The following is a 23841-nucleotide window of genomic DNA, read 5'->3' as shown; positions in this document are numbered from 1 at the left end:
TTTTAGTAGTATGTTGTTTAACTTGCACGTTTGTGCTTTTCCCATTTTTCTTTCTGTAATTGATTTCTAGTTTCATACTATTGTGTTTGGAAAAAATGCTTGGTATAATTTCTATCCTCTTAAATTTGCTGATACTTGTTTTGTGGCCCAGCATGTGATGTGTTCTGGAGACTGTTCCATGTACACTTGAAAAGAATGTGTATTCTGCTGGTTTTGGATGGAATGCCCTGTAGGTATTTATTAAGTCCAACTGGTTTATTGTGTCATTTAAGACCACTGTTGTGTTACTGATTTTCTGTCTTGATGATCTGTCCACTGATGTAAGTGGGGTTTTAAAGTCTTCTACTATTATTGTATTCTTGTCAATTTTCCCCTTTATGTCTGTTACTATTTGCTTTATATATTTAGGTGCTCCTGTACTGGGTGCATATATGTTAATGATTGTAATATCCTCTTCTTGTATTGATCCTTTTATAATGATATAGTGATATTATTATATAACATCATGTATTATATTATTATGATATTATAATGATATAATGCACTTCTTTGTCTTTTGTTATAGGCTTTGTTTTAAAGTCCATTTTGTCTGATATGAATGTTGCTATCCTTGCTGTCTTGTCGTTTCTGTTTGCATGAATGAAATATCTTTCTCCATCTCCTCACTTTTAGTCTGTGTGTGTCTTTGGCTCTGAAGTGAGTCTCTTGTAAGCAGCATACAGATGGGTCTTGTTTTTTAATCCAATCAGACACCCTATGTCTTAAAAAATATTTTTTATTGAGGTATAGTTGATTTACACCCTATGTCTTTTGATTGGAGCATTTAGTCCACTGATATTTAAAAAAATATTGATAAGTATGTACTTACTGCCATTTTATTACTTGTTTTCCAGTTGTTTTTGTAGCTCTTGTCTATTAATTTCTTCTTCTTTTTGTTTCTTCTCCATGGTTTGATGATTTTCTTTAGTGGTATGCTTGTGTTCCTTTCTCTCTAATTTTTGTGTATCTGTTGTAGGTTTTTGATTTGTGGTTACCATGGGTTTCATATATGTTGACCTACAACTGTATCTACTTGTTTTAAACTGGTGGTCATTTAAGTTCAAACACATTCTAAAGATCTACATTTTTTATTCCCCTCCCCCCATATTTTGTGTTTTTGATGTTATATTTTACGCCTTCATGTTTATCCCTTAACTGTTTATTATAGTTATAGTTGCTTTTATAATTTTTTTGTCTTTTAATCTTCATAGTAGTTTATTTAAGTGGTTGATCCTCAGTCCTTACTAAATATTTGTCTTTCTTAGTGGGATTTTCCCTTTCCTGTAGATTTTTACTTCTTTCCCACTTAGAGAAGATATTCTAGCATTTCTTTTAGGGTAGATTTAGTATTGATTGATGAATGCTTTTAATTTTTGCTTGTCTGAGAAGCTCTTTATCTCTCTTTCAATTATAACTGATAATCTTGCTTGGTGGAGTATCCTAGGTTGCAGGTTTTCCCCCTTTCAGCACTTGGAGTATATCATGCCACTTCCTTCTGGCCTGCAAAGTTTCTGCAGAAAAATCAGCTAGTAGTCTTATGGAGGTTCCCTTGTGTATAACTCTTTGGTTTTCTCTTGCTGCCCCTAGAACTCTGCCTTTATCTTTAATTTTTGCCAGTTTAATTATGATATGTCTTGCTGTGGATCTGCTTGGATTCATCTTCTTTGGGACCCTCTGTGTTTCCTGTATCTGTATATCCATTTCCTTCTTTAGGTTTGGGAAGTTTTCAGCCGTAATTTCATCCAATACATTTTCAACCCCTTTCTCTCTCTCTCTTCTCCTTCTGGGGCTCCTGCAAATGTTGGTACATTTGATGTTATCTCTTAAACTGTTCTCATTTTTTAAATTTGTTTTTATTTTTGCAGTTTCTTGTTAAAATTCTCACTTTGTTCATCTATTCTTTTCTCTAATTCAATTAGTAGTCTTATTACTAATGCTTTGAATTCTTTATCTGGTGAATTGTTTATTTTTAATTTTTTTTGTGGTACACGGGCCTCTCACTGTTGTGGCCTCTCCCGTTGTGGAGCACAGGGTCCGGACGCGCAGGCTCAGCGGTCATGGCTCACGGGCCTAGCCGCTCCACGGCACGTGGGATCTTCCCAGACCGGGGCGCGAACCCGTGTCCCCTGCATCGGCAGGCAGACTCTCAACCACTGCACCACCAGGGAAGCCCCATTTTTCTGTTTTTTTAGGTGTTTTCTCTTGCTCTTTCTATTGAGACCAATTCCTCTGTCTTCTCATTTTGCTTAACTTTCTCTCTTTCTATGAAATTAGGTGAAACAGTTATCTAATTCAGTGTCCTTATGTGGGAGCATCCTTGTATAGTTTGTATGTGCCCAGTGGTTTTGATGGGAGAGCTGGATTTGATGTGAACATAAATCACATCTTTCCTCAGGGTGTGCTGGCAGCTATCACCTTGGTAGGAAGTGGGCTGGAGAAGGAAGGGCTAAGGACAGAGCCAGGTATGAGCCAAGGATTCCCCTCTCTTCAGTGGCCATCACTACCCTATCAAAGGTGGGGTAAGGTCCCAAGTTGCTGGAGCAGAAGCCCTGAGGGTGGAGTCTTTCTGGCTCTGTTCCCTTTAAGTGTGAGCCCTCCCCATTTTCAGCACTGGCACTGTTGTCGCAGAGGGGAGCAGTGCTGGAGTAGGAGTGCCTGTGCAGGCTCTTGGTATTTGAATGGGTGTAGGCTGTGGTGGTCCAGCCATAGACAGAGGTTAGGCTTCTTCTGATGTGCTGCCTGTGCTGCCCCCTCCCTGGTTAGACAGTGCTTTTGGTCTTAGCTGCCTCTGTGTTTCACTGCTGAGCTCTTTCCTCAGTCATGGCAGCCTTCACTACAGTGTGGAGCTGCAATGTGAAGTAAGCAGGGCTGGAGCATTCAGTCTGCTCAGGCTGGGGCACTCACGAGGCGGTTGCAGGAAACCAGTCAGCCACCCATGAAGTTCCGATCTGCACATTCCGCCCTGTTTTGGGAGTGAACAAGCATGTGTGCACTGCTTCCGAGCTGGATCTGGGATTCCCCCAGCCTTCCTATTAGTCCCACCTGCCCTCCAACCAGCCAAGGGGGTTTGTCTTCTCTGTGCAGGACCCCAGAGCTAGGGTGCCCAACATGTAGTTCAAATTGCTCACTTCCCAGGGAGGATCTCTGCCTGTGAAGTCTCACTTTTCCTCTGAGCCCCGTCCCTCACACAGGTCCTGACCTGATCGCTTCTCTTCCCTTTCTACCTGATTATGTGTGGATCTCTCTTCCAGCCTTGGTTGTACAGGAGTCTTTCTGCCAGTTTCCAGTTAATTTTTGGTGAGAATTGTTCCACATATGGATGTATTTTTGCTGTGTTTGATGCCGGAGGTGAGTTCTAGATCCTGTGACTCTGCCATCTTGATTTCCTTCTCCAAGAGCAGAGGTCTCCTCTGTCTCCTAGCTTGCATTGTTCCCATGAGAAATCTTTCATCTTATCTTTGTCCCTTTGTATATAACATCTTTTTTCTCTGGATGTTTTTCAGATTTTCTCTTATCACTTGTTTTGAGCAATTAGATTATGATGTGTTTTGTGTAGTTTTCCTTTCTTTCATTCCTTTTTTGATGCTTAAGATTTGTTGAACTTCGTATATCAGTGAATTTATATGAAATTTAGAAAATTTTTAGCTATTAATTCTTCATATATATTTTTCTGTTCTCCATCTTTTCTCCTGTCCTCTCAATTACACATACATTTAGGGTACTTGAAGTTACCCTACAGGTCACAGATTTTCTTTTTCTTTTCAAAAATTCTTTTTTTCTATTTCATTTTGGATAATTTCTACTGCTATGTTTTCAAGGTCACTAATATTCTTTCTACAGTGTCTAATCTGGTATTAATTCCCATCTGGTAGAGCTTCTATCTCTACAAGTTCACTTCGGGTGATTTAAAAAATATCTTCCATGTATCTACTTAACTTTTTAAAGATAAAGAATATAGTTATAATAATTGTTTTAATGTCCTTGTTTTCTAATTCTAACATCTATATCTTTTTTTTTTTATGTCTGATCTTATTTATTTGTTACTCTTAGAACATCTCATTTTTGACTGGACTCAGACTTAGAAGTAGAAGCTTTCAGAGAGGACAGCCTCCAACTCTTGGCAATCTGTTCCTGGTGTTTTTCTTTGGCCTCCTTCATCCTCCTGGCCCAAAGTTTAGCATATTCTGCAGCCTCTTCCTTATTTTTCATAGTACACTGTTTCTTCAGAGCAATATACCGATGTTTGTCTTGCAGAACACGTGGAGTAACAAGATGCTGAATCTTGGGTGCTTTGGTCCTAGGTTTCTTACCTTCTTTGTTTAGGTGCTTTCTCACAACATATTGGTGGACATCATCTTCTTTAGAGAGATTGAAAAGTTTGCGGATTCTGCTAGCTCTTTGGAGCCCCAGGCGATGAGGCACAGTAGTATCAGTGAGTCCAGGAATATCCTTCTCCCCTTTTTTATCGATGACCAAATTGAGAACTCTCAGATTGGCATCTACAATGCAACCCCATGCAGATTTGCCCTTTCTTTCTCCAGTCCTCCTTGGTCTGTAACAAGAATGCCCCTTACTCAGTAGCAGGTGGACTTGGCCATGGGTCAAAACACCCTGTTTCACGGGGAAACCCTGTTTGTCGTTTCCACCACTGATTCGGACCATGTAACCCTTCCATTCTTCTCCCGGAGCGTCAGCAGCAACTTCTGTGGCCATACGCGTCTCATAAAAGGTATGAAGTTTTCGTTCATCGTCCACTTCAATGAGTTTCTGGCAGCCAGTGGCTGGGAAAGAGATGTTCAGCTTCATTCTGAAGTGGCCGACCGCCTCTGAGGCACCACAAAAAAGAGTCTGTATCAATTTTGAGTGAATTTCAGTTTATTTATTTATCTCCACATCATGGATCACATTTTCCTTTTTCTTTACATGCTTGGTAATTTTTTATTAGATGCCAGGATATAGTCAATTTTACTTTGTTGGGTGCTAGATATTTTTGTGTTTCTATAAATCTTCTTGCGCTTAGGCCTGGGAGACAGTTAAGTTAGTTGGAAACAGTTTGATCTTTTTGGCTCTTGCTTTTAAGTCTTGTTAGGTGGGACCAGAGCAGTGCTCATTCTGGGGCTACTTATTCCCTACTCCTGAGGTAATACCCTTTGAGTGCTCTATCCACCTCCCTTTGAATTATGAGGTGTTCCAGTCTGGCTGGCGGGCACTGGCAGTATTCCAGGCCCTTTGTGAATGCTGGGCACTGTTACCGCTAATCCTTTTGAGTGGTTCTTTCCCTGGCTTTGAGTAGTTTTCTACATGAATGTGCTGATAAGTACTCAGCTGAATACTTGAGAGGATTCTTTACAGATCTCAGAGTTCTGTCCCTGTGCTGCTCCCTTTCTTTGTCATGCTGTCTTATGCACTCTAGCTGCCTTGGTTTTTCTGAACTCTTATCATACATCTCCTCAACTCAGGGAGTCTGTTGGGCTTTGCCTGGGTTGTTTCTCCCTGTGCCATGGCCTGAAAACTCTCTCATGGCAGGAGCAATTTTACCATTCACCTCATTTATTTTCTGTTTTTAAGCGGATTGCTGTCCTTTGTTTTCTGATATCCAGTGCCTTGCAAATGGTTGTTTCATACATTTTGTCTGTGTTGTGTTTGTTTCAGATGGATGGTAGATTTTTTTCCTATTACTCTATGACGGCTGGAGATGGAAGAAATTTTAAATGATTGTTCTTAGTAAACTTCTGTGCATTTTGAGACTCACTAATTTAGAATGTGGTATATTTCCCTAAGGACAGGTTACAAAGAGTGTCACTCAGTACCTAGTGAACTGAAAGTATTTAGTGGCAGGATCTTGGCCTGTGGCCTCAGAAACTTTGCCTATCCACTCTGAATGAATCGTCATCTCTCAGAGTCAGGGACACATCAGCCTGAGTTACAAGCACTGAAAAGTAATGCTAGAATGCTAGCCTATTATATTGTAATGAGAAATATTAACTGCCTTAGGACTGATGTTCATGTCTTGTGTCCAGTAGAATCTTTTCATATAGGTAAACTACACTTGAACTAAGTGGCAATTGAATGATTTCTTGGTGTTGAATCTGAATTTAGATGAAGATAATCTGATGCATCTACCTATATTCACTATGCTGTCTCCCTATTCCAGATTGTTCTTATATACACACTGATTATATTTGCCTCTCTGGCTAGCCCCATTTGGATTTCATACCTTCTTCAGATATTTTAATCCTAAAGTAGACAGATTAATACCTAAATCATTTCTGGATGGCATGAAATTTATATATATATATATATAAAAAAATTTTATTTTTTGGCTGCTTTGGGTCTTCGTTGCTGCATGTGGGCTTTCTCTAGTTGTGGCAAGTGGGGGGCTACTCTTTGTTGTGGTGCGCAGGCTTCTCATTTCAGTGGCTTCTCTTGCTGTGCAGCATGGGCTCTAGGTGCGCAGGCTTCAGTAGTTGCAGCATGAGGGCTCAGTAGTTGCGGCACGTGGGCCCTAGAGCACGCGGGCTTCAGTAGTTGCAGCACACAGGCTCAGTAGTTGTGGTGTGTGGGCTTAGTTGCTCTGCAGCATGTGGGATCTTCCCGGACCATGGATCAAAACTGTGTCCCATGCATTGGCAGGCGGATTCTTAACCACTGCACCACCAGGGAAGTCCATCTATCTATCTGTCTGTCTATCTATCTATCTATCTATCTATCTATCTATCTATCTATCTATATATCTACCTATCTTTAATGTGACTTTTCATATCTCTTCTTTGAACTTTTATTTGTTGATTCTTGCCTCAAAGCCTAACTTTGAGGGCAATCTTACTTCCTCTTTATCCACATAATTTTGTGCATTCCATCTCACATTGCATTTCCCTGATGATTAGTGGTGGTGAGCATTTTTTAATATACCTGTTGGCCATTTGTATGTCTTATTTTGAGAAATGTCTATTTAGGTCTTTTGCCCATTTTAAAATCAGATATTTGTTTTCTTGCTATTGAGCTGTCTGAGTTTCTTATATATTTTTGTATATTAACTCCTTACTGGCTATATGGATATATTTTTTTCCATTTCATAGATTGACTCTTCACACAATTGATTGTTTCCTTTGCTGTGCAGAGCTTTAAAAATATTTTTTTTATTGAATAAAAGACTTTAAATTCTATAATGCTTTACAATTTTCAAAAGTTTCACACACATGATTTCATATCATCCCATAATGACCTTTTTTTTTTTTTTCCCTGCAGAAGCTTTTTAGTTTGATGAAATCCCTTTTGTCTATTTTAATACTGTTGCCTGTGCTTTTGAGGTCATATCCAAAAAAATCATTGAGCTTTTCCCTATGTTTTCTTCCAATAATTTTGCAGTTTCAGTTCTTATGTTTGAGTCTTTAAGCCATTTTGAATTGATTTTTGTGTATGGTATGAGATAGGGGTTCATTTTCATTTCTCTGCATGTGGATATCAAGTTTTCCCAACACCATTTTTTGAAGAGACTGTACCATCTTGCATTGTGTGTTCTTGGTACCTTTGTCAAAGATGAGTTGACTGTAAATGCAGAGTTTTATTTCTTGGCTCCCTATTCTGTTCCACTGGTCTAGATGTTTGTTTTTTATGCCAGTTCCATGCTGTAGTTTTGTAGTATATTTTGAAATCAGGTAGTATGATGCTTCCAGCTTTGTTCTTTTTGCTCAAGATTGCTTTGGCTATTTGGAGTCTTGTGGGTTCATATGAATTTACATTTTTTTTCTATTTCTGTGAAAAATGTCATTGGAATTTTGATAGGGATTTGAATCTGTAGATCACCTTGGGTAGTAGGGACATTTTAATAATATTAATTCTTCTAATCCATGAACATGGAATATCTTTCCATTTATCTGTGCTCTTCAATTTCTTTCACCAATGTTTTATAGTTTTTGATGCACAGATCTTCACCTCCTTGATTAAACTTATCTGAGTGTTTTTGAACCACTGAATAGCTAATATCATTTGGTAAAAGATGGGGCAAAAACTATTAGAGTCTACAAAATATCAGAAATAAGGTCATAGGAAAAAAAAAGTGAATGAAGGTTAGCCAATCTTTTTTTTTTAAATTTTTAAAAAAATTTATTTATTTTGTTTATTTATTTTTGGCTCTGTTGTGTCTTTGTTGCTGCATGCGGGCTTTTTGTAGTTGTGGTGAGTGGGGGCTACTCTTCGTTGAAATGCGCAGGCTTCTCATTGTGGTGGCTTGTTTTGTTGAGGAGCACAGGCTCTAGGCACGTGGGCTTCAGTATTTGTGGTACACGGGTTCAGTAGTCGTGGCTCATGGGCTCTAGAGCGCAGGCTCAGTAGTTGTGGTGCACGGGCTTAGTTGCTTCATGGCGTGTGGGATCTTCCTGGACCAGGAGTTGAACCTGTGTCCTCTGCATTGTCAGGCAGATTCTTAACCACTGCGCCATCAAGGAAGCCCAAGGTTAGCCAATCTTTATGCCTGCGTTGTTGTAAAGCATTTCTTAATTGTATTGATATGACAGTGACTAAAATGTTCTGTTTTTAGCAACTAAATTGATCATAATTTTTCCTTTGCAGGTGGATTGGACTCTAAATATTGGAGAGCAAGCCCTTGATATATGTATTGTTTCTTTCAATCAGTCAGCATCTTCTGTTTTTGTTCTTGGTGAGAGAAACTTTTTTTGCCTTAAGGATAATGGACAAATTCGATTTATGAAGAAACTTGATTGTAGCCCAAGTTGTTTTCTCCCATATTGCTCAGGTGTGTAGAAAGATTTTCTTGTATCTCTTCCATATGTCATGACTATATTTTTTACACCAAAAAAAGCCCAAATCACTCACATATATTTTAAACATTTAGGAAAATAGTTTTATACAGCACATGTAATGGAAATTTTAACTTTTAAAGTTTGAATAGAAGTGTGATATAAAGCACACATTTGGTTTTGTCAGTTATTTTACTTCATACAAAATGACTTGTAGAATTGGCCTCAGGTATGCATTAATGCTTTCCAAGATGTGGCTGTTCAAGATGCTTCTAAGAGAACATCAGACTCTTTTACAAGCAGAATGGAGCATAGTAATGCCTAATAGAATTATTTGTCTGTAGTGAATGTCTAGTAAATATTAGCTTAAATGTGTTAAATATTAATCAAGTTCATGCTTTCTGGATAAAATACAAAAATGTTGGCCACTATCTGGTTACAGTTTTTATAGTTATATATGTAGTTTTTATATACTTATAAAATGATTTTTTTTCTTTTTGATATTGGTAGCTTGTAGTTGAAAAATAATGTTTTATTACTTAAAATCTTTATGCATTAAGTCAAGACATTAGAATTAATTTGTATCATAAGTCCTCTAAAAGGGATATAATATACTGTTGGAAATGATTGTTTTCTTATTATCCTCTTTTTCTGTCTTCAACCCATAGTTTCTGAAGGAACAATAAATACTTTGATTGGAAACCATAATAACATGTTGCATATTTATCAGGATGTGACATTGAAGTGGGCCACTCAACTTCCCCACATTCCTGTAGCAGTAAGAGTGGGCTGTTTACAGTAAGTGGTTTAATTTAACAGTTTTTTTAAAAGAGTATCTTAAGGAATTCACTAGAAGTTTTATGGCAAATGATTTTATTAAAAAATGACAAGTGACATTGAATGTCTGCAATGGAGATAATTTAAAATATAAATTTTATTGGTAAAGAAGGATATAAAAACCCCTTAATTAGCACCTTTAATCATTTTTATCTAGAATCTCTAACAAGATATTCTTTATAAATTCAAGATTTCAAGAAAATAGTTTACCTGATAGATTATTTTCTTTAAAATAGAAAAGGATTTCTTCAAGCACTTAATGGATCCCATTTAGATATCACTTATTGTTGACTGTGAGAATGTTACACTTCAAAATTTGTTTCAGAACTTATTATGTCAAACGGTGCAGAATTGCTAATGATTATGTGTTCAGGACAGTTTAGATTTTAAATAGAGCCTTTTTGCATTTAAATGAAAGACAAAATTCGTGTGTTAACATTAACTTTACAAAATTTATCAAAAATGAGAGAAATAGATATCTAACTGTGTAATTTTTCTAGTTTGTCAGTATATGAGGCAAGATCTTGACAAACTCTTTAGCATCTCAGATTATGTTTAGGAATTGAAAATCTCAATAAATGTATAGAAAAACAACTTTCTATAAAGCTTCATGTATCCCCAGATCTATTCAATTCTGCTTATTTAGATCATTTTATTGAACATTTAAAAACCGTATGTAGAATTCTTCAGTGATGCCTATAGCATCTGATCAATGTGGCTAATCCCCCCAATTTAAGAGGTTGAATGTGGAATATTATTGTTGAGGCTCAATGAAAGGCATTCATATTTGCATTAATGGTTAATCTGAAGCTTAGATGTTGGAAAAATGAAAACAATGAATATTTTAAAAAGAAATTGCTTTTCATATTTATGAGAAAATACTATAATTACAATACTATAATTATAGTTGCTGGGCACTTAACACAAATTAAAGTTACTTTGTATCTGAAGAAAAATTTTAAATTTTGAGTTAGCTTTTGTAAAGTCCACCAGATGGTCTTTTAAGTTCAACCAAACACTCAGACTCACCAGACATTTTATATCAGATTTACTTATAAGGATTTAGAACAGGAAAAATATCTTGCCAGCAGGGCAACATCAAGTAATTCTCTTTTGGGAGAGTAATTCTTGCAGCGGTCCATATATCCATCCAAGAGCTGTTCTCTTTGGCCCCCCAAGTGACAGCTTAGGTGCAAGAAGACAGATTCACACTGGTGGGTATGCAGCCCATCATGGCTTAGAGTCTTCATGCCCCTCAGGAGCCAGTATCTTTAAATACTAAAAAGTCATTGTGGTTTTTGTATGTATGTGGGGCATGGGAGAGTGATAGACAGAAAGAACTTATTGAGATCATTTAGTTGAAATACTTATATTACAGATATATTATTTACAAGGGATATGTCTATTTTAAGAGTCACCATACTCATAGAGAAGCTCAGAGATATGGCTTGCCAGAAGATACTTATGGTTAATTTATAGTTTCTGGTCCAGATGCAACTTACAAGTCAAGGGACAAATAGTAACTGAAAGTACCTTGAATAAAAAGTCAAATTTCTATATAGTGTGCAGCAAGATGCTTATATTCAAAATTAGCCTGACACACCTAAATATAGGTACTTGTAAGTGAAACTTCCTATTTCTCATAAAGATCATAATTATAAATAAGTGCAAATATTACCATTAATGATTTCCACGGTTAACATATAGCAATAATTTCTAATTATTCATTGGAAGATTTTTCTTATTTTTATGCACTTTAACGTAAAAATATAGGATTAGAGTGTTTGAAGGAATTTCATTGTAACTTTTAGTAGAATCAAACAAATTTATTACTGACTTAACTATAGCATATTTGTATTTAGAAGTTAATATTTGAAGTTAGAGCACTGAAATAATGTCACTCCTGCTTTTTATTACCTTTAGGGTTAAACTTTTTTGGTAGAAGCTTCCTTGGCTGCATGTGTTTATTTGTAAAGGAAATTGCTGCTATTTTAATATGTTTCTTTTCAATGAATAAGAAATATTGGATTTGGATCAAGTTGGTGCAATTATACTTAATAGCAGCCTTTTCTTCAGAAACTACGATGCTTTATTTCCTCCCACTCCCTCCCAGTTGGCAGTCCTAGTCCTCTCTACCTTGTTTATTATAAACCAGTTTTAAATCTGTCTGGGTTTCCTTCTTTCTTTTCAGGGTAAATGGCATTCTTGATTAGAATGTTTTTAGTCTAATTATTTTAATTTTTGTGTGTTAGACTATAGGAATGTGAAATAAATATACAGTTTACAGAATCAGAAGATCCCGAATGTGATAATGTTCTTTAAATTCTTAGCTATTACTGTTTTCCTCTCATTGCACAAAGTAGCTATGGAAGCCTGGCGGAGTATCTTACCTCTGCTATAGTTAGTTTCCCAAACGGCAAATAAAGATCATTGTTTATCGGTAACGTTATTCTCTCTAGAGATATGAAATACACCTAAAAGTAGAAGTCTGTTTGAATGGACATTCAAAGTGATGGGAGCCTTTCCAAACTTTAGCTGGCAGCCACAGCCATTGTACTTTAAAATCTCGTTACAGCTCATTTTTTAGTATAAACCATTTGGTCTAGGACTACGGTGTTTTTCTTCCTAGGCTATATTCACTATAGTAACTTTTTATAACTGTCAGTATTTAATATTTTATTAAATATTAATATTTTATTCTTTAGTCTTCATTTATATAGTATTCTTGACCAGAATGTTCTCCCCATTTCTTCTCTGGATTTTCAGATTTCTTCCATCTTCGAGTCCTAACAAGTCACATAAATAAGCCTTCCCTCTCTACCCTGATCTCCTTCTTTGAATTTCTATAATATTTATAGTATGTTGGTGACTGTTCTTTGCTTTTTCTAACTCCCCAATTTGATCATACACTGTTTTAATATAAGTACCTGTTCTACTTTTGCATATCACATTGAATAATCAGTCAGAAAGCTGAACATATGGTATATGCTCGGTAGATACATGAAAATCATTGTGGTTTGTGTGTGTCAGGGTGAGGGGTGGCTAGAAAGACCTCATAAGAGCCTTTAAAGTTTTTTTTAAATATGAAAAAATTGAGACTCATAGATGGAAGGATATTGTTTCTTTGAAGACATATTTATTAGGAGAGTTCTTAAATTTCAAAGTGACTTTTTCTTTCTTTTAGTTTAACGTTTGCTGTTAATTTGTCTTTTTTTTCTTTTGTGCTTTGTAGAAAGAGAATGTTGGCCTATATATACACTTGCTGCTATGTTATATTTTTAAGGGTTTCCTTTGTGGCTTAATACTCCCCATAATATTTGTAAATATTCTTGGAAGTAGGGTAGAGCATAAATTATGATTTTCAGAGCTTGTGCATTGTTATTGATATTTTCCTCTGTTAATCTGTTAATCAGCAGTGGAATGTTTGTCTTTCATTACTATATTTTTCTGTCAATTTTTTGTTGAATATCTAAGTATTTTTGATTTATATATTCTAGTTCTAATTATTCAACTTATGTTTATGATAGTTATTTATTTTTTTGGTTAGTTTAAAAAATGTTGCCAGTATAAAGTGACCTTTTCTTGTGCTTTCATTTAATGTTTTCTTGCTTCTTTGTTTTGTTTTGTTTGCTTTGAGTTCACTTTGTTATTAATTATTGGTATGCTATTGTCTATGCTTTTTTAACCTGTAACTTTATTTTGGGTGTATTTCTTATAAAAAGAATTTGATTGGATTTTTCAACCCATTTTGGAGACCCATTTAAAATTGTTACATTCTATGTATTTTGTCAATTTTCAGCTTCTTTGATATTCTCTACATTTTATACTGTTTTCTTTGGTTTCCATTTCTTGTATGTGAACTGTGGTTTCTTTGCACTTGGAATTCTTCCATGTATTAGATGTTACATACACATACATATCTCTTTTCTTTATTTTACCATACAATATAACACCCTATACCATTCTGGGGAACATTAAATCAGCCTACTGAGGGATGAAGCATAATTAATAAGTTAAAAATTATAATTCATGATATAAAAAGATTCACAATCTTTAACAGATATAGAAAAATACATTAAAATCACTGTATGATCATATTGCCTAGATAAAAAGTGAATGCAAATTTTAGAAACATTCTTGAAAAAAGCATTAGAATAGTTTACAATAATAATTTATAGCTGATAAAAATACATGACAGAAAAATATTGTACAATGATAAATTTTTTATCGTACTGCTGTGGGCCTGGGTTCAATCCCTGGTTGGGGGAACTAAGATCCTGTAAACCACATGGCATGGCTGGAAAAAAAAAAAAAGATAAAACTCAAGCATTATTTAAAGTTACCTCAATCTTACCATCCAGAATTGACATTTGTTAGCACCTGTTAAACATCAAGCCTGATATTTTTGTCTACAGATATGCCAGTTAGGCACAGAATAAAATTTACAAAGCAGAATCATATGTTTTTTATATATGTTTATTTTATGTTCTAAGAGAAAAAAGAAATAGATAAAATGGAAGGAATAAATGAATTTTACATAGATATTTATTCACAACAATGTATTTCAGTTTCTAAAAGACCCCTCTAAGTATAGAAAAAAAGTAAAAGGTTGATATTTTCAATTTTTTAAAGTGGTATTTCAACTTTTGGCAGTGTCCATTGACTCCTGTTATAAAAGATAAGGAAAACAGCAACTTATGCTTTCTTCTTCTTCTCACCAAGTTCTGACATTGTTGGTATCTTACTATTATTTATTTTGTCAAAGTTTAAAACATTTACATACATTTTAGTAATCACTATTTTTAGTCCTTTATTCTGTCCTCTCAAAGCTCACTGCCAATTCTTTTACCGTTTCTGAATTATCTTGATTTACTTCTTGGTTAGTTGAATTCAATCATCCGGTAGATTTGAGGAAAGCCTTATAAGTCTTCTTACAATCTTGAGAGTTTATTGCTTTTATACTTGAAGGTTATCTTAGCTTCCCCCAGAATTTTGGAACCTCCATTTGGTGTTGACAGTTACTGTGGTAAAGTCTGAGGCTGGCTGAACTTTTCTTAAAACTTCTTATTGAATGAATTGCTTTTTCTTCCTGGATGCTCATATCTGACTAATTTTTTTTAAATCCTTAAAAGACTGTAAATTTACTAGCATTATCATCAGTTGATTAATTTTGTATGTATCAGTTTGTTCTAGAACAATGTGAGATTTGATAGATTCAAGTTTTTGTTCATTTCAGAAAAATTTTCTTCCATAAGACTTTGAATATTGGTTCTGGACTACCAGTTCAGTTTTCTTAATCAATATCATTATTATAAATATATTAAGCTTACATTGTCTTTCAAATCTAGCATCACCTCATTAATTGTCAATTTTTTTCTATTTTGATTTGTGTGATTTTTATCCATGTCTTTCTACCATGCTCTTATGTTTGTTTTTATTTTATTTTATTTTTTCTTGTTATTGCTCCTTGGATTTACCCTGTATCGGACTCTCTGTGTTTCCTGGACTTGATTAACTATTTCCTTTCCCATATTAGGGAAGTTTTCAACTATAATCTCTTCATATATTTTCTCAGTCCCTTTCTTTTTCTCTTCTTCTTCTGGAACCCCTATAATTCGAATGTTGGTGTGTTTGATGTTGTCCCAGAGGTCTCTGAGACTGTCCTCGGTTCTTTTCATTCTTTTTTCTTTATTCTGCTCTGCAGTAGTTATTTCCACTATTTTATCTTCCAGGTCACTTATCCGTTCTTCTGCCTCAGTTATTCTGCTATTGATCCCTTCTAGAGTATTTTTAATTTCATTTATTGTGTTGTTCACCATTGGTTTCATCTTTAGTTCTTCTAGGTCCTTGTTAAATGTTGCTTGCATTTTCTCTATTCTATTTCCAAGATTTTGGATCATCTTTACTGTCATTATTCTGAATTCTTTTTCAGGTAGACTGCCTATTTCCTCTTCATTTGTTAGGTCTGGTGGGTTTTTATCTTGCTCCTTCATCTGCTGTGTGTTTTTCTGTCTTCTCATTTTGCTTATCTAACTGTGTTTGGGGTCTCCTTTTTGCAGACTGCAGGTTCGTAGTTCCCATTGTTTTTGGCGTCTGTCCCCAGTGGCTAAAGCTGGTTCAGTGGGTTGTGTAGGCTTCCTGGTGGAGGGGACTAGTGCCTGTGTTCTGGTGGATGAGGCTGGATCTTGTCTTTCTGGTGGGCAGGTCCACGTCTGGTAGTGTGTTTTGGGGTGTCTGTGGACTTATTATGATTTTAGGCAGCCTCTCTGCTAATGGGTGGGGTTGTGTTCCTGTCTTGCTCGTTGTTTGGCATAGGGGGTCCAGCACTGTAGCTTGCTGGTCGTTGAGTGAAGCTGGGTGTTGGTGTTGAGATGGAGATCTCTGGGAGATTTTCGCCGTTTGATATTACGTGGAGCTGGGAGGTCTCTTGTGGACCAGTGTCCTGAAGTTGGCTCGCCCCCCACAGAGGCACAGCACTGACTCCTGGCTGCAGCACCAAGAGCCTTTCATCCACATGGCTCAGAATAAGAGGGAGAAAAAGTAGAAAGAAAGAAAGAAAGAGGAAAAAAGAAAATAAGATAAAATAAGATAGTTATTAAAATAAAAAATAATTATTAAGAAAAAAAAATTTTTAAAAAGTAAAAAAAACAGATGGATAGAACCCTAGGACAAATGGTGAAAGCAAAGCTACACAGACAAAATCTCACACAGAAACATACACACTCACAAAAAGAGGAAAAGGGGAAAAAATCATAAATCTTGCTCTCAAAGTCCACCTCCTCAATTTGGGATGATTCGTTGTCTATTCATGTATTCCACAGATGCAGGGTACATCAAGTTGATTGTGGAGCTTTAATCCGCTGCACCTGAGGCTGCTGGAAGAGATTTCCCTTTCTCTTCTTTGTTCTCACAGCTCCCAGGTGCACAGCTTTGGATTTGGCCCTGCCTCTGCGTGTAGGTCACCGGAGGGCGTCTGTTCTTCGTTCAGACAGGACGGGGTTAAAAGAGCCGCTGATGCGGAGGCTCTGGCTCACTCAGGCCGGGGGGAGGGAGGGGTGTGGATGTGGGGCGAGCCTGCGGAGGCAGAGACCGGCGTGACGTTGCAGCAGCCTGAGGCGCGCTGTGCGTTCTCCCGGGGAAGTTGTCCCTAGATCACGGGACCCTGGCAGTAGCGGGCCGCACAGGCTCCCGGGAAAGGAGGTGTGGAGAGTGACCTGTGCTCGCGCACAGGCTTCTTGGTGGCGGCAGCAGCAGCCTTAGCGTCTCATGCCCGTCTCTGGGGTCCGCGCTGTTAGCCGTGGCTTGCGCCTGTCTCTGCATCTCCTTTAAGCAGCGCTCTTAATCCCCTCTCCTCGCGCACCAGGAAACAAAGAGGGAAGAAAAAGCCTCTTGCCTCTTCGGCAGGTCCAGACTTTTCCCCGGACTCCCTTCCGGCTAGCCGCGGTGCACTAACGCCCTTTAGGCTGTGTTCATGCCGCCAACGCCAGGCCTCTCCCGGCGCTCCGACCGAAGCCCGAGCCTCAACTCCTAGCCCCGCCCGCCCCAGTGGGTGAGCAGACAAGCCTCTCAGGCTGGTGAGTGCTGGTCGGCCCTGATCGTCTGTGCGGGAATCTCTCCGCTTTTCCCTCCCCACCCCTGTTGCTGTGCTCTCCTCCGTGTCTTCGAAGCTTTCCCCCTCCGGCACCTGCAGTCTCCGCCTGCGAAGGGGCTTCTAGTGTGTGGAAACGTTTCCTCCTTCACAGCTCCCTCCCACTGGTGCAGGTCCCGTTCCTATTCTTTTGTCTCTGTTTATTCTTTTTTCTTTTGCCCTACCCAGGTACCTGGGGAGTTTCTTGCCTTTTGGGAGGTCTGAGGTCTTCTGCCAGCGTTCAGTAGGTGTTCTGTAGGAGCTGTTCCACGTGTAGATGTATTTCTGATGTATCTGTGGGGAGAAAGGTGATCTCCGCGTCTTACTCTTCCGCCATCTTGCCCCTCTCCCCGTTATTGCTCCTAATGTGGCTTTCATCCCTCCAGTTTGTGTTTGTGCTTTTCAAACAAAGAAAAAATTATGTTTCTTTCATTTCATTGATACAGTAGTAGCTGTTTGTCTGATTTCTTCATTTATTTCCATAGAAAGTTCTTGCTATGGATATTTAATGCTTTTTGCTTATGTTCCAGTCTCCCTCATCTCTTTTACTTTATTTGCAATTTCTACACAAAGGTCCTTTGTTCATTACTTTGCAATTAGTGCTCATTTTTAAAATGATGGTAGCAATTTACTTAAGAATCATGTGGGAAGTGATGGGAGAGAGTAATGAACTCGGACCACCTGAGTCTTTCACCTTCTCATTGTGTTTAATTTCTCCGTTGCCCTGGTGGTCCATCTCCCTCAGTTTTCAGGGTTTGAGAGGTGGATGAGTCTAACAGAAGTCCCCCTGTATCTCCAGTCACCGGCTGTTGGTGTTAAAAATCAGTGGCTGCTCCTTGTCCTCTTACCTTCATTGGTTAGGAAGCTAGCTGATTGATAAATGTATCTTATACTTCTAATGTATCTTTCTATTTTTAAAAAATTTTTATTGAAATATAGTTGATTTACAATGTTGTGTTAGTTTCAGGTGTAAGGAAAAGTGAATCGGTTATACATATGTATATTATATATATTTTATATATATTCTTTTTTAAGATTTTTTTCCTTTATAGGTTAAAATATTTTTTTGAATTTTATTTTATTTATTTTTTTATATAACAGGTTCTTATTAGTTATCTATTTTATACATATTAGTGTATATATGTCAATCCCAATCTCCCAATTCATCCCCCCACCCCCCACCCCCCGCCCATTACAAGATATTGAGTAAAGTTCCTTATGCTATCCAGTAGGTCCTTGTTGGTTATCATTACTGTGGTTTTCTATATTCCATTTCCTGCATCCCACCTGTACCCTTAGATCTCATTATGTTAGTCTAGGACCTAACTCTGTATACCTCTGTGCTTGAGGTCTGAGAAGCATGTGTCAGCTCTTGGCATCCTATCTTATTACAGTACAGAATTTAAAATGTTCAGCCTCAATAAAACAGATAAACAACAAGGACCTACTGTATAGCACACGGAACTCTATTTAATAGCTTGTAATAGTCTATAATGGAAAAGAATCTGAAAAAGAATAGACATAAATATATATATGTGTATAACTGAATCACTTTGCTGTATACCTAGAACATTGTAAATCAGCTGTACTTCAATAAAAAAAATAAGATGTTCGGCCTCCAAATTTGCTGATTGTGACTGTAGTGATGTCCTTGTTCAGTTTCCCCTTTTTCTGATGGGGGCACTGTTATTGTCATACTTTCTGCTGTTTTTTGGTGAGTTTTGAGGGGTTTTGCTGTGCCGTCTTTGGCTGGAAGTCGTTTTTTTTTTTTTTTATCAGTTGATGTTTATTGTTGCTGGGGAGAGAATTATGGAAAACTTGATTTTTGTTGTGTTGTAAGTAACTAGTTCTTTGTGTGTGGTTGCTTGAAGAATGTTTTTCATTTTTTTTCTGTAAATGCCACATTTGTCACTATATATTTGTATGACATTATTTTCCTTGATTTAGTTGGGAACGTGGTGGATTTAATCTGTTTAGACTATTTGTTTGGCTGCTGAAGAAAGCTTCCTTATATTGCATGTTTGATTATTCTTTCAGTTCTGTTTGATATAGTCCATCCTTCAGGGAAATGAATATTGTTTGGTTGGCTATTTATTTTCTGTTCCCCATGTCCACTATGTTCTTCATAATTTTTATTTCTTTGTCATTTTTCTTCCTGTTTTCTGGGAGAGTGTCTGAATTTTGTGTTCTGTATCAGTGCTTCCACAGCATTTTCTCTGTCTACCATTGGAGATTCTTTTAGCCTACTGAAGTGATATCTTTCTCCCTTCCGCATGCCTCCCTCCTCCTGCATCTTTGCTATTATTAACCAGTGTAGTACATGGCAGGCTATAATTCCCATGATGTACTTGTGCCAGGTATGTCTTACTTTGAAACCTGTTTTTAGTGTTTATTTTGGAATTCTATCTCTGAGCATATAATATGCTACTATTAATTTCTGTCCTTTACTTAGCCAGTTGTTTTATAGAATTTGTTACCTCTGTATGGATATAGATAGTGTATAGAGGCCAAGGGCAGTGGCAGAAGTGGGAAAGGTTCCAGTGGGTAGGGATAAAATACCTTGCTTCCATAATAGGTCAGGTTTGAGTAGTAAAAGATGTCAGCATAGTTTTATGGTTCCTATGGAACCTGGGTTTGTGAACCAGATTAGGGTAGGTGTTGAGATTAGGGAAGAAGAATAAAACATCTTCCTACCTTTGTTCAGTTGGTCTCTATGAAGTGAAGCTGGGGTGTGGCATAAGCTAAAGCTGCGTTTTTGGCTTTATCTACCTGATAATTAGTCTAAATTTCTTTTAGGTTCTGAATTTACAGTTTATGGGATTGTTTTCTACACTTTCCTCCCTTTTTCCAATGATTTCATGTCTGTGTCTTTGTCTCTTTTCAACTCCTGCATGGCCATTTTAGTTAGCTATTGGAGAGACTGCATGAGGACTGTTGCCATATTGAATTGAACATTTCAGAAGAGCCTTCGGATCATATCATTAAATTGCAGAGAAAAATCTAGTTGGAAATTAGATTTGAATACTACTGAATTTAGGGATTCTTTTGGAGAAATTGGCTTTTTTCCAGTTCTGACTACCATTTAATTTCCAAAAATAATTTTGGTTCAGGCTAGAGATTGAGCAGAATAGTGAGTTTTTTGGGAAAAAAATTAAAAAATAAAATGGCAACCTTTTTAGAAAGATATGGTCCTTGAAATGTGGCTGAGCTCTAAATTTTACACAGAATATATCACTGTCTTTAGTAATTGGGTATCCCACTGTACTTTCTGACTGGTTCATATCTGGTCTTGTTTCGTGCAGTGTTCATTATAGATGAATTCTAGATCAATTGAAAGAATTTGCATACCCTCATAAAGTATAACATAGTGGGTTTTGACATTAATTTGATTGTTTTCCTAACCTTCCATTTTTCTCACCATAATGTAGCATTTGTATTCTTTTGGTGAGTTTTAGAAATTTTGTAGTTGATTGTAATTGGTGCTTTTGGCATTGTAATTAAATTAAGCTTAATTTAGCTCATTTTACTGTGATGAAGCTTACTGATTTTCAGTGTTTTCACTATTAGTTTTTCCTGAGAAGTCTAATTCCTTCCCCTATTTTTTATTTGCTTGTTTACTGTTTGTTTTGTTTTGCTTTTTCCTTTTATTTGGGAAGTAAAAAATATCTTTTCTGTATTAATAGTGATAAATCAGTTTTAAAGAAACCCATTGCGACTTAAGTGGCATAAGATGATAATTGGGTTGTTTACCAGAAATATTAATATTATATAATATATTATGTGATAAATAAATATAAATATAAATATAAATAGGGCGAGAGAACCCCCATCAGAAAAGGGGAGTTTCAGTTTGGGACATGGTGGGCCTGCTAGTGTAACACAATAGATTATAACTTAATGTAAGGAGATATGGGAGAAGGAAGAACAGAATTTATCATATTTGTTTTTTTTTTTTCTTTCTCTTATTGTTGATACCTCAGTAACCATGATTTAGACAAATTGTTTATGTCAATTCTATTGAAAAATTTTGGGAGTAAAATGAATTGCTTTACTTTTGATGGTCATCATTAATTGTATGCATATACAGTATTTCTATTGTGTATGGTCAAGGTCTTTAAAGAGGTGATTTCTAGATTTTATGTTGATTGGATTTTATATCATTTGAACAAGAATTGTGCTTGTAAAGTCCTTATAACCATGTAGCTAAACCATGGTTGACCTATGGCCTATCAATATGCTGCTTTATGAACTGTAGTATTGCTCCTTAGATAAGTATTTTATTCACATGGAAAAGACTTGCAGTAATCTTATAAATAAATTAAAAAGCCATGTCTTTATTGTTATTTATCAGTTGAGGTTATAATCCTTAGAAAAACTTTCCTTATGAAAGTTAGAAATCTTTTGCTGTGGTCTCATGTTTTTATTATTTTATTTTTTATGTAGTAATGTAAAACACAGCATCCTCCATTCTCATGAAAAGTTTAATAGTAATTACAGTTGCAGATTGTTTGACTTTGGTACATTCCATAGCAAATCTGTTTAATTTGTCTGCCAGAGGTTTTAGAAACACTCTACAGCCAAAGATAAGGAGTTGCACTTAGAATGCTAGTTGGGTTTATTCTTTTGTGTTTTATAAATTAAATGTTTTAATGGTAGAATTCATCTTATTACCATGTATTTCCACTGCAAAATTTCTTTAGACATACTGTCATTGAGGCTGTGAACTTCTCTTAAGAGGAAGTGCTCAGTCTTAAAAAAAAAAAAAATCTATATGGAAAAGCCTTGTGTTTTGGTTTCTGATTATGATATGAGAGTTAATTTCATAGTGGATGAGGGGGCTGGCAGAGGAGTTAGTTGTTCAATAGAGTGGTAGCAGCAGAAAAGTGTTTTGCTTTTCACTAGTTAGGGTGAGTTTTGTCTTTTAATAAATGCATAGCTCCTTGGCCCTTTGGTCTTGGAGATTATTTGTATCAGGTTGGTGACTTTGCTTTCATCTTTCTTGGAAATATGTGCATCTTTCTTGGAAATATAGAATTTTACATTTTCCCTCCTCACTTGAAATACTCTGGTTTCAAAGATAGAATGAGGCTTTAAATTTATTTCTAAATTATTAAAAAATATTTATATTTCCAAGATAAAAAAAGTTACATTTTCTAAGTTGCTTACTGGAGAATATAAAAGAGAAACAAAGTTATTTTTTGAGGTAATATTAGGTTATATTCTGCTACTAATAACTTTGGAACTTTTAATGAACTTAGTTCTTTTAACTCGTTAACTGGTATATGGTCTATACTTTTGAACTAGCATTGGAGTGCATATCTGGGATATTGCCAGAATAAAAAAGGGTGTATGTAAATATATAAATCTTACTCTATAAGCTAAAGTTGGATGCCTTAAAATTAGAATCAACTGTTATCTGAAAGGAAATACAAGAATATAGCAGTACATATTATTGCCTGGTGTGTACTGGCATCTTTGTATCATTAGGATCTTAAATTCTAAAAAGAACTACATTAGTAACTCATTCAAAACTTCTGAAGTGTTTGATAGTTTAGAAATCTTCACTAACTCCCTACATCTTTAAAAAACAGACTGGGGAGAGTGATGGTGCATTATTTCAAGAGACTGGAATACTAAATAAAATTACCAAAAAAAAGGGCTTGAAAAATATAATATAGTCAAGCAATCATGTTATCATTTAAGTCCTCTTTATAACTTTAACTTGAAACTGGTAAGTAAATGAAATTTTGCCTGCTAAAATAGGGCTTTATCTCTCAATTATCTGACCTCTGTGACACACGGAATCTATCACTGAATAGATAGGAGGGTTCCCACGTATTCTAAAATGGGGATCTGTATTCAGTGGTTTTCCTGCCTGTAGATAAAGTCTACTAACTTTTGTTCACTGAAATGCAGTTTACTATTTAAAATAAGTGTAAAATAGAAACAGAGTTACTACCTGCTTTATTGATATGCTAAAAAAAGAAAGATTCAGATGCCCATATAATTTGTTTTGAGTGTGTAATATTTAAAACTGTAGAGAAAACTGTACTAATTCAAAGTTAAAGTGTTTTTGTTTTAATTAAGTAGGTGACAGAATGCCATTATTGAACATTAATTCATTAATGTAGAACATATGTTCTAATTAGAACTTATGTTCAAATCTTGATAAGCCTTGGCTATGTGAAAACTTTGCTTAGTGCAGAAAGAAAGATTTATTATACTTTTTTCCCCTTGTTCATCAAAAAGTCATCTTTAATTTTCCAATGTTTTTAGAGTGAGAGTATTTTAATATTTGTAGATAGCATGTATTACATATTATGAAGATGTTTTAGAGCATACATTGATTGTCTAATTAGTAATGTGTTTTTTCACCATAACACTGTTCCAAGAGTCCATATGATAATAATAACTAATATTTATTTCACTTACTCTGCACCATGCAGTATTCTAAGTGCTTTATACATAGTAATTTATTTAATTCTTCTAAGAATTGCTCCTATTATTAATATTATTACCATTCCCATTTTATAGGTGATAAAACTGAGGCATAGAAAGATCAGTAATATGCCGGAGCTC

The 23841-nt window shown here is 36.1% G+C and overlaps 1 protein-coding gene and 1 pseudogene across 17 annotated transcripts in view; one reads left to right on the top strand and one right to left on the bottom strand.

Annotated features, from left to right (window-relative positions):
- BBS9 (Bardet-Biedl syndrome 9) overlaps positions 1 to 23841 on the top strand; it is a 442463-nt gene that overhangs the window by 108876 nt on the left and 309746 nt on the right. For all 17 annotated transcript variants that reach the window (XM_027102231.1, XM_027102227.1, XM_027102230.1 and 14 more), the window contains 2 exons: positions 8611 to 8794; positions 9467 to 9596. In XM_027102231.1, coding sequence (XP_026958032.1) covers positions 8611 to 8794; positions 9467 to 9596 — 314 coding nt within the window. The remainder of the gene's footprint in view (positions 1 to 8610; positions 8795 to 9466; positions 9597 to 23841) is intronic.
- Positions 4059 to 4845, bottom strand: LOC113618245 (40S ribosomal protein S6 pseudogene; annotated as a pseudogene).

This window comes from Aethalodelphis obliquidens, unplaced genomic scaffold (genome assembly GCF_003676395.1).
Source record: "Aethalodelphis obliquidens isolate GAN/ISIS:26980383/991018 unplaced genomic scaffold, ASM367639v1 scaffold5, whole genome shotgun sequence".
NCBI lineage: Eukaryota > Metazoa > Chordata > Mammalia > Artiodactyla > Delphinidae > Aethalodelphis > Aethalodelphis obliquidens.
This window is presented reverse-complemented; position numbering and strand designations above follow the sequence as displayed.